This window comes from Meriones unguiculatus, chromosome 3, assembly GCF_030254825.1.
Source record: "Meriones unguiculatus strain TT.TT164.6M chromosome 3, Bangor_MerUng_6.1, whole genome shotgun sequence".
NCBI lineage: Eukaryota > Metazoa > Chordata > Mammalia > Rodentia > Muridae > Meriones > Meriones unguiculatus.
Window position 1 is genome coordinate 130,437,582 of NC_083351.1, and position 12,932 is coordinate 130,450,513.

At 40.9% G+C, this 12,932-nt stretch overlaps 1 protein-coding gene and 1 pseudogene across 1 annotated transcript in view; both read left to right on the plus strand.

Moving 5' to 3' along the window:
- Window positions 1-4,255: 4,255 nt before the first annotated feature.
- LOC110562318 (developmental pluripotency-associated protein 5A-like) lies at window positions 4,256-4,604 on the plus strand (annotated as a pseudogene).
- A 7,316-nt stretch (window positions 4,605-11,920) lies between these two features.
- LOC110562321 (zinc finger protein 120-like) overlaps window positions 11,921-12,932 on the plus strand; it is a 38,505-nt gene continuing 37,493 nt past the window's right edge. Inside the window, exon 1 of the mRNA XM_060380543.1 lies at window positions 11,921-12,164. Coding sequence (XP_060236526.1) covers window positions 11,967-12,164 — 198 coding nt within the window. The 5' untranslated portion in view covers window positions 11,921-11,966. The remainder of the gene's footprint in view (window positions 12,165-12,932) is intronic.

A 12,932-nucleotide genomic window follows, 5' to 3' on the forward strand; every position in this document is an offset into this window, starting at 1 on the left:
ATACTTGCTTACTTTAATATACATCTTTAGTATCTAGAGCACGTGGAAATAAAACTTGGTTCAAGTTTCACAAATAATTTTTTTTTATATTATAATCACATCATTTCTACAATCTCTTTCCTGTTTCTAAGCCTTTCCATAAACTCCATTAAAAAAAAAATTCATGGCCTCTAATTGCCTTAATGTCAGTTACTGTTTGAAAGTCACCTATGTTTGGGCTGTAGAAATTCCCAGCTCTGAATCAAAGGGAGAGCTACACTAGACATTGAGTGTATGATGGAATGTACACACAAAAGACTCCTCTTTGCCTTCAGAGAGGAAGAAGTGCTCTGGGAGACTGGAATTATTTTTATAAAACTACAAATTTTCTAGACTAGGGCCCTGTCTGCACATAAAATGAAAGTGCAGAGCTGGGTAGGCATGTGCTGTGTGAGGCATTTGATCTCTGATCACCCATTAGGGGAGCTGCTCCTATCCTGAGGTCCAGCTGGGTAACTCTAGCTAATGATGGACTCTGGGAAGACACAGCAATCAGGAGCACGAGTAAGAGGTATCTTGTGGGTTCTTTCCATGATTCTCCTGTGATGCAGCTCTAGGGAGCTGTGAGGTAGACCACAAGCCATACCATGGTAAATGTGGGGTCCACTTTTCCCAGACCAGACAGAGCAGATTGGCTGAGCTATCAGATATGATTTTCTGGGACTGGGATGGACTGTGAGCCAGACTATGGTTGTGTTGGTCCATGTGGTGACCTGGGCAGAGGCCCTTAGCTTCTGAGCCTCCCTGAGTTTTGATTCCCTCTGGATTGGGAAGCTCTGCAGCCCTGGCCATGGGAAGCTGTGCTGCATACAATATCACTATCTAGTATACACATATATAGGCATTGCTTTTGGTATACAGTAAAAAGACTGTTTCAAAACATGAAGGTCTGGTATCTAGGAGTTCTGAACATTGCATTTCACATTCAGTTTTATTTTACAAATAGTTTAGAAACTGGTAGAAAGGAGGTGATGGGGGTCATCCTTCAGCAATATTTGATTATAATCCTTTTATTAACTTTTTACTACCACCAGCTACAGTGCCATAATTCAGGAAATTTCAATTCAGGGCACACAGATTCTTGAGATGTAGAGGTGTCTCAAGTGTGCATGGTGTTCTTCAGGCGGATAGGGCAGATTCCATATCTTGTGACATAATCCATGTAGCAAGAAACAGACATTAAGTTATTCAACATTGTTTTTTTGTGTAGGCATCAGCTGGGCTGGGTTTGCCTGAAACCACAGGGGGCATGAGGGCCTACAGAGCCAAAGTCCACCTTTCTGATAACCTCCATTTCTGGAGAGAGCTTTATGGGTTCTCTCTGGAAAAAAGATCAGTAGTAGTTGAAGGGTCAGAGATACAACAGATTATGGGTCAGTTTGAGTTGTTTTGTGGGGATTGTGAAATACGTTTATTTAGTTTCTGTGTACATAGAACCATAGACACATTATGCCTTGCAGAGTTTCCTTAGGTCCTTTGATGACAGCTTGACTATGCTTTTGTCCTTTTGCTTTTTGGCTTTTTTGCTCTATTTTGTTCTTTCACAAATTGGACACACTCTTGATTGTTGTAGTTTTGTGTCATATTGAGTCAATGTGTTTACTGTTTCTTTATAATTCTGTTGAGGATGCAGTTTGTTCACATGGTACACAGCTTTGTAATCAGTTTTCCTGTTAGAAATTGTTAAACATTTTATTTGGATCATTTTGAATTTATTGAACACAACCAACATCTTTTTTCTGTTTTTGAAAATACATCATTTTAGTATTGGTGTTTATAGTTAAATAGAAAGGTAAAGTTTGTATTCTACATAATATTACACTTTGCAATCTACAATAATTGTATGAAACTAAAGCTGATGTGAAGTAATATACAAAGCCATAGAAAGTGGACGGAGTACAGAGTTTAGTGACAAGAAATATATTGTTATGGGAACATGACAGCTTTTCCATGATTTAACTGAGAAAAAAAGTAAAATAAAATGCACTACAGTTTCAACAATGAACATGAATGTGACACAGGGTTGAGTATTACCATGCAAAATCAACTCTGATAGCAATAGGTTGGGATTTTATACAGATATCATTTAGATAAAATCATGTGGCGTTGTTATAGTTGATATATTCCTCTAGAACTATAAGCTACAATATACCTTTGATTCTTTACATCACATATTGTTAGTTACTATCAGGAAAAGCAACTCAACTTTCTCATGTTTCCCTGTAGATCAGAATTATATTTTTATATCACTAATTGTTGAACCTGTATGTCAGAAAACCTCTCATTTACTTATCACCCAAGCCAATGCCAGGTACCAGCTTATACCCAACAATTTAGATCTTTGGTTCCCATGGAACTCTCATAATAAACAGTTGTCAGTTTCTACATGAGTGCTAGGTTCTACAGCCAGTGCACTTAACAACTGAATTATCTGTCCAGCCCTACAAACCCAATTTCAATAAAGTACAATAAAATACCATACAGAAGAGATTCAGGATACGAGGACCAGCTCTGAGGAAAGCTGCAGGCATGAGTTGGCCTAAAAGAGAGGCTCTGTGTGCTTCAGATGATAGAGTTGGAATAGTGAGAATACCTAAATCCTTTGTAGGCTACACAATTTCATCAAAATCTCAAGTAGCTGAGCAAAGAGCTCCATGATTTGATGTTTTTTTTTTTTCCCTGCTGGATTTTGGTCTTGCTTTGATCTGTTCATTCTTTGCTATGTTCTGATTCTTTGTGGAATAGGATTGTTTACCCTCTGGCATTGATATGGTAGTGTAGTAGGATAAAAAGCCATTTTCTAAGAGCTGAAGAAATATGTGATAGTTAAATGAGAATGCTCATTTAATTCAAATGCTCATTTGAATACTTATTTTCTAGTTGATGCAACTGTTTGGAAAGGAATACAGGTGTGGCCTTTTTGAAAGGGTTGTGTCATATGGGTACACTAGGAGCCTTTAAAAGTCTAATGTGTTGTCCACCTGTCTGAGATTGAAAATGTGTTCTCAGCTATTCTTGCTGACATGTGTTTATGCTGCCGTTATGAACTCTAAAGCTTTGGAATTGTAAGCCCAATGTAATACTTTCAATTATAATTTGCCTTGGCCATGGTGTCTTTCGTGACAGCACTGAGAGGTAATGAAACAGAAGTGTGATGTAGAACATCAGAACACAGAAAAATCTCCCCTTCTAATTACAGAAACCAGAAAGGATTTTTGTTTTTTTAAATCTATCTCTATCAGTTAGCCTCAGTTCCATGCCTTTGAGGGTAGGAGTGATCCCAGATTTACAAGTCTAGGCTGCCATAAAGAAGCAATCCTGTCAAGAACATTCTCCTTTACTCCTAACCAGTCCAATATCAAGTGACTTCTCAGCCCCCTCTTCTATAGAAGACTATCATGTTAGGAATGGTGGTCCAAAGGCACAGGATTAAACACATTACTGCTACTTATTACAGATTCAACATGTATTGTACATTATAGTGTACTTATTGAATCACGGTCACTGGGGTTCTAAATGAGACTGTCTCAAACAAAGAAAATAATCAAAATTATATTTGTGACAGGCCAACTGACTCCATTTTTTTCTTCCTTTTACTGATTAATCATAATGTTAAAATTTGAATCCAAGTTAAAGCCAATTTTTTGACTTGTTCTTCCTCTATAATCTTGTGATTTCCCATCCTAAATCATTATAGTTGTTCATGGTATGTTCTGAGAACTGTTTGATAGTTAACCAAATTAATAACTAAAAAAACCAAAACAGTCTGCTCTTCTGCTATGTACCTTAGCCTTGAGCTAGACATATGAAAAAGCTGGCCTGTTTTTAATCTCTTCTACTTCAGAGGAAAATGCAAATTTGGCCCAGCTGTAAAATAAATTTTTACTTTACAACATTTCAGTGGTTGGTTCTGCTTTTTGACCAGAACAATATTGACTATTTTAAGTTTTTTTTTTTAAGGTAATTTGAGATAGATTATATTGTGGAAGTATTTATGTGGATCAGCGTGTCCTCAAATTCATTGATATGAATTTACCTCCAATTGAGAGACCAAAGGATTAAAAATCAGTGGCTATTATTTTAAAGTTTAAAAGCCTGAACTAAGGCCAGCGAAATGGAGATTATGTCTAGCACCTGGGAAAAGAAACTAGCTTGGCCACAAGGTTAAGCCTGACCTAGTCTTCTCTGGAAACTGGTTGCCTGCCAGGAACTGAGGATGGAAATCACCTGGATCCATAAAGATATCCCACCACAGGTGAAAGTTCCTGAAGAACTGAAAGATCCACAAGTGTTACAAGTGCAGTCGCTGGTGCTAAAGTATCTTTTCGGCCCACGGGGATCTCGAATCCCTCACATCGAGCAGGTGAGCCAGGCCATGTTCGAGCTGAAGACTCTGGAATCTTCTGAACTCAACGGAGATCTTAGTTTATGGCTCTCAGAACAACAAGCTTCGGGGTAAATATATTCTTCAGTCTGTGACTGAGAGGTGCTACCTGCGTCTGGAGAGAGGAATGCTCAACCTGGAGGAAGCCATGAAGAGCCTGGAACTAGGGTTCTTGGAGTGAAACCAGTTTCTGGTCACTATGACTCGTCCTGGACGGAGAGTAGGCTGTGTCCTGGTGGATTGCGTCTGGCCTGCTTTTTTACTTTGTTTTATGTCTTTTGTATTCTAGCATGATATCTCTGGACCACTCTGCTTTGTGGTGAGCTCTGATGTGAATGTCCCTTTCCAAGGTTGCTAAGTAAATAATAAAATTTAAGTAAATAAAAAAAAAAAAAAAGAAACTAGCTTAATGCAATCTTTCCCTCCCCACTAATCACACAGTTGCTAGGAAGCCAGTCCATATGCGCAGGCCAGAACTGTTCGTAGTCTTGGCGCCTAAAGTGTACCAAGCATTTAAAAAGTCAATTTCCCTTACCCAATCATGTAACGCCAAGCATGTAAGTTCCTGCTTGCAGTTTTGCCCCATAAAAACCTTGCTTCCCTAGACCATGGGGCCGTATTCCTCTCCTGTTTCCACAGGAAGTTTTTGTGTAGTGTTCGAATGTGTGTACAATTAAGAAAACCTCATGTATTTACAGAGGAGTCTATTCCTGGTCTTTTGGGATTCATGAACTGGGCATAACACAACCTGCTGGGATTAATAGTAAGTGCTTAACAATGTTCATTTTTGAAAATGATAGTTTGAACACTGGCGGCAAGCACTGGAAATGACTTTAAAAGGTATGGTATTGTCCCAATTCTCTAATGCTTCTTTTTATCTATGTTTATCTATCTTTTTATCTATTTAGCTTTCTTGTACTTTTTCAATCTCTTTTTTTTCAATCTTTCTTTCTTTCTTTCTTTCTTTCTTTCTTTCTCTCTCTCTCTCTCTCTCTCTCTCTCTCTCTCTGTGTGTGTGTGTGTGTGTGTTGAGAGAATGAGGCCTGAGTCCACCCCCCTCCCAAGAAAAAGTCATCAGGAAGTAGGCCATAGGTCACCAATTCCAGGAACAAGACCATAAAATCCCCTATCCAAGGAGATAACTACAAAAATGGGAAAGTATCTTATCTCAGGGTGGGGCAGACCACCAGGATGCAAGCCAGTCATGAATTGACCCTTGTAACTTCTATGACATCCACCAGTTTTGGTGGGTTTGAACCAGTTTAGAGATCCCCCAACCCCTAATAAAGCCCTAGCCTGTCATCAATGCACTCTTACCTTTGCTTTTCACCTGCACCAGTCACAGTAAAGATGACCCACCTGTCTCTGAAATTCCTCTAGTTTCCTATAAAAAGGCCAGTGTGCCTTTGTCTAGTGTCAGGTTGCCATTTTGTCAGGATGGTGGCCCCAGCATGCTGGTCTTCTGAAGAATAAATGCCTTTTTTTTTTTTTTTTTTTTTTTTTTTTTTTTTTTTGCTTGCATGCTACTTGAGTCAGGGGTAGGGTAGTTCTTCTTTCAGCATCTTGTGGACCCTAACAGTGTGTGTGAGTGTGTTGACTGTGTAACACGGGCATTCCTCAAACTCATAGTGACCTTCCTGCTTCTGAGATTAAAGAAATGCACTACCACACTTAGCCTGACCAATATGTTTTATTGTGCAAGTTCTCTCTCTCAAAAAGAGAATTTTAGTTGATTTTTTTTTTTGTGTGTATGAGTGCTATTTTTTTTTTCCTTGTAGGTGTCTTTTTGCCCTACTCATGCCTGTGGTTAGGGAGGCCAGGGTATGTTATCAGAATCCCTGAAGTGGACTTACAGATTGTAGTGAGCTGCTTTATGTACTGGGAATGAGCCTTGGATGCTCTGAAGAAAGCTCAGTGCTCTTAGCTACTGAGTGAATTTCTGTCCCAAGTTTTCTATTCTTGATAATGTTTCTTGTCCAAGGCCTTCTAGGTCAGTTAATTGTCAGACTTATGTTGTGTGTATCAGAGGGGGAAGTGAACCACACTAAGAGATGAGAATGAAAACCTCATGCAGATTTGCATTGTCAACCTGGATCAGACTTCTGGGAATCTAATACCAATCATATTGTTGCCAGCATGTTTAAACAAAGTACAACTTGAGAAAACATTTCCAGACAACAATCAGTCCAATTGAAGGAACTGAGAATGGCAGGAGTGGCTCCATTTTCTTTCTCAGACTCTTTCTTAAGTTGACTGACCTTGGAGGTACTTGACCACACCTTTGGGTTCCAAGAAGCCACATGGCCCTCCACCCTGCAGGTTGTTGAGGATACCACAGAATGTGTAAATAGATAACTATTATTAGGCCTCTACTCCACAGGTTGTCATAAATGCCACAGAATGGGTTAGTGGGTCCTCCACTTCACCCAGCAGGCTATTGTACACATATCTTGGATATCTGTCAGTTTGGCCAGGTGGCTTGGAACAATTAGCCTAAAGGTCATCTTAGTTGGCAAAACTTAGCCTTTTCTGTGAATTCAAGGCTTGGAATTCCTCACTTGCCATTTTTTCCCTTTAAAAACTCTGCCTCCCTGAGACTCGGGGCCTCACTTTCTAACCTGCTATGTCAGGGAAGATTGGTGGCCTGTGCTTAAGCTTGAATAAAGATCCTCATGTGATTTGCAACAGACTCTACTCCTAGTGGTCTTTTGTGGTCTTTTGAATCGGGCACAACACAATCAGTTCAATTGTAGGTGCACAATAAAGTTTAAGGTGTGACTACAAAGAAATACTTTTACAAACCATGAGAATTGGTTCTGTAGCTGAAATGCCTAAAAGTTAATGTGGTCTCTGTTCAATAATAGAGGTCAGCAGGCCATAAAGTACATGTGACATTTCCCCTAAGGATGGGAGGAAAGAGTCTGGGATAATCATTCTGGGGAATTTGGGTGAGATCTGCCTCACCCAGAAGTAGGAGAGGCCTGCCTCAGCAAATAGCAAAAAGGTCACCAGGTCAATAACAAAATATACTCCCAGCCTTTTGCATTAAATGCAGGTACTTTACCTCCTTCATTGAGACAATCCCTTATGAGTTTAACATTCCTTCTTTTCCTAGAGATCAATGGGTTTGGTTGTGCCTCCGAAAGCATCAATAGATAAGAATTTGAAAGAGTGAAAGTCCCTGCTTATTTTAAGGCAGATTCAGAGAGGTCTTGTGGTCTTTGCTTAATGATCCCAGACAATGTCACCTGGATGGCCTTGTGTTGCCCCAAGGGAAACAAAATGTTTCTGGGCCCCTATGACTTGGCTTGGAACCCCCCATCCCCCATGATAGTGACATGGTTCAGCCTGCCAATAGTGTAGGGGAGGAACTAGAGATTTCTTTAAAGCACTTGGACCTCTTGGTGGATGCTCTGTTTGGGCACTCCATTCCCCCCCCCTCTTCTTCCCTCCTCTCTCCTCTTTTCTCTCTGGGAGGGAATAGCATCATAGAAGAAGTTCCAGGTAAGAGATAGGGATTTTTTCCCCCCTGGCCTTGCAGGAAACACAGAGAATCAGCTGGCAGGACACAGGTGAAAAAAGATTTGAGGACAGAGAGCTAAGGAGCCCTCATGGGTTTGGAGGAGCTCAAGAGAAAGTTGAGTAAAAGGACATGCTGAGATACTAGGTCTCTGCCCCACATGTCTTTATTAGGAATAAACATTAGAGAAATGAAGAGAATTCTTACAGGAAGAGATGTAATACATTTTAATTCAAATGTATAAAAATAAAATTTAAATTAAAAAATAGCAGCTAGAGAGATGGCTTATCAGTTGTTACAGAGGACACAGGTTCCATACATACACAGAAACCATTTGTAGTTAACCAGCTCTGTAACTCCAATCCCAAGGGATCTATTGCCCTCTTCTGGCCTCTCCAAGTACTACACACACACAGTTCAGGCAAAACACATACGTAAAATAAAAATAAAGCTTAAAAGAAAAGAATTCTCTACAGTAATGTCACAGTTTTGAGAGAGACAGCAGTCAGGGCTAGTTAAAATGAACTCCTCTGGTCCTTTGTGAAAGCAGCTGTGGCCTTCCCCTGAACCAGCTTGCTCAGAAGGAAAAGCAGCTTTATTCTGATTTTAGAATAGTTCAGCAGAACTGTTTATGAAAGAACAGCAACCATGGTACTGTTAGATGATGTTCCTTGATATTTTCTGTATTTGTTCTCTCTGACCTTTGTGTGAGAATTTTGGCATTGATACATCTTTTGAATCTATCTTTTAGATCATGTTAGATGATACATTATGATCTAAAAGCTAGTTTTGCTATATAAAGCTCTATCTTCCTCAGTGCCTAGATTTTCAGTGTTCCTGTCACAATGTAAGTTTTTCAAAGTATACTCTAGGGCCTGAACCTACAAGAGACTTAAGGATGACAGCCTATGTGGAACACTGAATCTGTTCTAAGCTGGGCCCTCTTTGGGCACTCACTAGTTCTACATTCAGGCAGTTATTAAAGTGATTTGTTTAAATTAATCTTTTAATCTTTTAATTTGTTTCAGTTAATCTTTTAAATCAATCCTTCTCCCTGGAAAGGCATATTAATTCTAGGACAGAGGTACATCCAGCCTTTCAGAAAATTTTTTCTGAGAGAAGTTCTCCTGTGTTGACTCAGGCAGTCTTGATTCCATCCTGTAGTTCCCTAGGGCAATGACATTGCTGTCCTCTTGATTAAACCAACTAAATTCCTAAGGTAAAGGTCTGTGCCACCCCTGAGTTTTGAAATTACTTATTTGAGTAATGGAGTCAACTATTCATTGTAGTAAGGTGTAAAAGATTTACATGAAGAGCATAGTTTCTGCCTTCAGACCAGAAGAGGGGGAATAGTTTATTGTGTACCTGGCTGGCAGAAACAGGGTAGGCAATCAGCTGTTGCAGTCGCCAGTATGAAAAAGACCCCGATTACTGGAGAGGATGGTGATTTTGTACTTTTGCAACATGTATTAATTAATGTCATGTGAATGAAGACAGACCAAATTGTTGTGTGTATAAATTGGGGAGGTTAGCTTCAGCCAATAAATACTAAATATACAATTGGGACACTTTCTTATGGAGATATGTGCAATTCTCATTGACATAATTAAGTCAGCTCAGTAAGTTAAGACAATGGCTTTTGACTGTAACTTTGTGTCAGGTTACAGATCTCAGCAGCTGACATTGCATATTAAGGCAAGGTCAAACAGTATCTTATTAATGCCGTTTCCTCTTCCAGGGAATGGCTTGTTCTTTTTCAAAGTCAGCATAACTATGTGCTTTTATAATTACATTTATCTTTTTTAAAAGTCAATTATTAGCTTCATTTCTTTTTTTTAGCTTCATTTCTTTAACTTTAATTTTCTTTAAATGCATCACTGCTCTCATCTTTCTTTTTTTAATCATTTATTTTTTTTTCACAATTTATTCATTATCTCTATTGCAGCCCTCTCCCTCAACTCCACCCAATCCAACCCTCCCTCCTTCTTCCCTATTCTTACCTACCCCCAGTCCACTGAAAGGGGGAGTTCTCCACTATTGCCATCTGCCCATAGCTTGTTAAGTCTCATCAGGACTGCCTGGATTCTCTTCCTCAGTGGCCTGGAAAGGCTGCATCAACAGAGGGGAGTGATCAAAGAGCAGTCAACTGAGTTCATGATGGAGGCAGCCCCTGCTCTCTTCACTCAGAGATCCATAAGGAGACTGAGCTGCCAGTTGGCCACATCTGAGCAAGGGATCTAGGTCTTCTCCATGCATGGTCCTGTTGGTGCATCAGTCTGCAGGACCCTCTGGGCTGCTCTCACCTCTAATTTGTTTCTATTCTTCAATGTTTCCCAGGGATTAAGGATTTCTTTCCATTTTCACAAGTGCTGTTGATCATTTATTTGTCTTTAGAACAATGTCTCCAGAAGCCCAGGCTTGCCTCATGCTGTGTAATTGGGAATTGTTTTGAACACCCAAACTGCTACACAGTGCCAGGTAGACAGTCCTGTAACACCTTCCAGGCTGGGCCTTGATTGGTCAGGGAAAAGGAAAAAAGACCAGTGAATGAGTGCCCTCTAACCTCTCTGGCTTTTATTGGAGACTTACAACTGAGGTGGGACCTGTGTAAGAATTGAGTTCACTGGCCAACATTAAAGCAGGTGTCGTCACAGCACTAACGGGAGCAGTAAGAAGGAGGGTGAAAGCATTCTGCTTTGGCTATAGTTGAAGTTAGCAGTGAGTAATGAGGTCACCAATATTAGATGATTCATAATTGCCTGGACTGGCCATTTCTAAGGTCCACAGACCAGGCAAACAAGAATCTGAATAAAGAACTGAATTTATTGTGAAACCAAATCACTGGAGTTACATTAGTTCAACTAACTAAAACCCAAATAGTTGGGTCTTGTGTGGGATTTTTATTTTCTTTTTTTTTTTTTTTTTTTTGTTGTGTGTGTGTGTGTGATTTTTCTTAATTATAGGTTTTGAAGTGGGAAAACCCTTCTTTAAACTGGATCTTTTGAGGTGATAAGATTCATCTTTATGCCATAGCTTCTGGTGGCAGCCTACATATATAAAGGACATTGAAGATGGTAGTTCTTTCTCTTTTCCTGCTTGCCCTACTTTGGCTAGCAAGATCATACCCCCTCCTCCACTTTCCACCGCACCCCCTCTACTGCACCTCACTCGGGCATTAGAATCCTTCTTCAGAATTCTACTGTATAGTGAAGAGCAACTGAGAAGCTACATGGACTAAACCTATCTTGTAGTCTTCAACTTTGTATTGATAAATAGCCATTGTTTGACTAGTTGGACCACAGCCTTTGGACCATTCTAATACATCCACTTTCTACATTCATGCTACCAGTTCTGTTCATCTAGAGAACCTTTACTAATACAGCTGTTTGGTTTGTTTGTTTGTTTGCTTGCTTGCTTGCTTTTTCACCTTCCGACTGAGAAAGATGTGCTGGCTAACAACAGTGCTCCACAATGTTTGTCATCTCTTTCCTGCTTTTCTCTCAGGGCTATCTGGAGTCTCATAAGTACCAGGTGAAAAGTATCTCCAGTTTATCTGACCCCAGCATGAAGTCACAGAACAAAAATCTTACTTTGTTTCCTAAAATCTCTCTTTAATTGTTAATATTCGTGACACCCTTTACACCTGTGGCACAGATTGTTCACTCCGCTGCAAGCTGCTTAATAATCTGTGCAAGCTATCCTCCTTGGGTTCCAGGAGTTAGAAGGGAATTGTCTAAGGAGTGCTGTGATAGGAGTTGTGGGAAGCTCTGGAGTCGCTATAGGGGCGGGGTCACTGCCCACGAAGGGGAGGAGCAGGTGGCTGAGCATCGGGAGCTGGAGTAGTTTATCTTCCCAGGGGCAGAGTGCTGAAACAGAAAAGTCTGCTCTTAGCGGTCAGACACAGTGCTACGGAAATGTAAATCCCTGCTGAAACGGAAAAGGTTTGGCTCTGGACTAGAAGGCTGGGCCAGGAACAACTAAGCTGAGCCCCTTCGGCACACCCTACCCCTAAGGGAGGTGCTCATGTCACTCAAGGCTCACTGTCCAATCAGGACCTCCACGCGGCCAGTCCCGTCAGAAGTGGAGGAGGGTTCTTCCGGGTTCGCTGCTGCGGTTTCAGCCCCATTGCTCAGCAGGCTGGCGAGGTTGCTGTGGTGTGCTCTGAGCTCCGCCTCTGGGTGTTGTGAGGGGAGCTCACATGAGCTCCGAAGTCGCGATATGGTGAGTTTGTGATCATTGCCCCTAAGGGGGTGAAGCAGGCTTTTCAGAGCCAGTTACAGCCTGGAGCCCAGGCCCTGAAGTATAAATTAGAAAATGCAGAGTTCCTTCTGTAAAACTAGAATATGCTTGGGAGAGCTGGTAATGGTCTGGGGCCCGGGGCCACTGGGGTGGCTCAGATTTTGAGAACTCAGCTCTTCCTACCACATGGGGCTGTGGGTTATCAGTCCCAGGCCACTGTGGGCTTGGTCAGTGATGCCCTTGAAATACGCTGGGTTCCTCTTGTGCAGCGTTGTTTTGTTAGACTCCTCCTGAGTTTGTCCCATTGTAGGATAGTTTCTGCTGACTTCTTAGAAGTCTCCCTTGTTCTTTCATTTCTCCCCTGTAACTAGTGGACAAGCTGCTGTTCTTAAGAAGCCTACCTGGCATAAAACAGAGCTTGTTGTAACATCTCCCCAGCCCAGCCTTTACATTTCCAAACGTCTACTTTTCTTGTCTTTTTCGTCCTCTGGGACCTTCCACTTAGGACCCCGTCACTGAAGAATGGCCTGCTCTTTCAGGGCACTGGTGTACTTAAGAGTTAATTCTGGGAAAATCTTTGCTGTGTAAATGTCCCATCTGCCCAAGTGGCTAGGTTGCAGTCTTCAGTCAGTATTAAATTGTTCAACATATAACCTGGGGCATGAACATAAAAGAAACCTAAGGATGACAGCATGTATGGAATGCAAAATCTTCTTTAGGCTGGTTCTTACTTTAGCATTAACCTGAGCT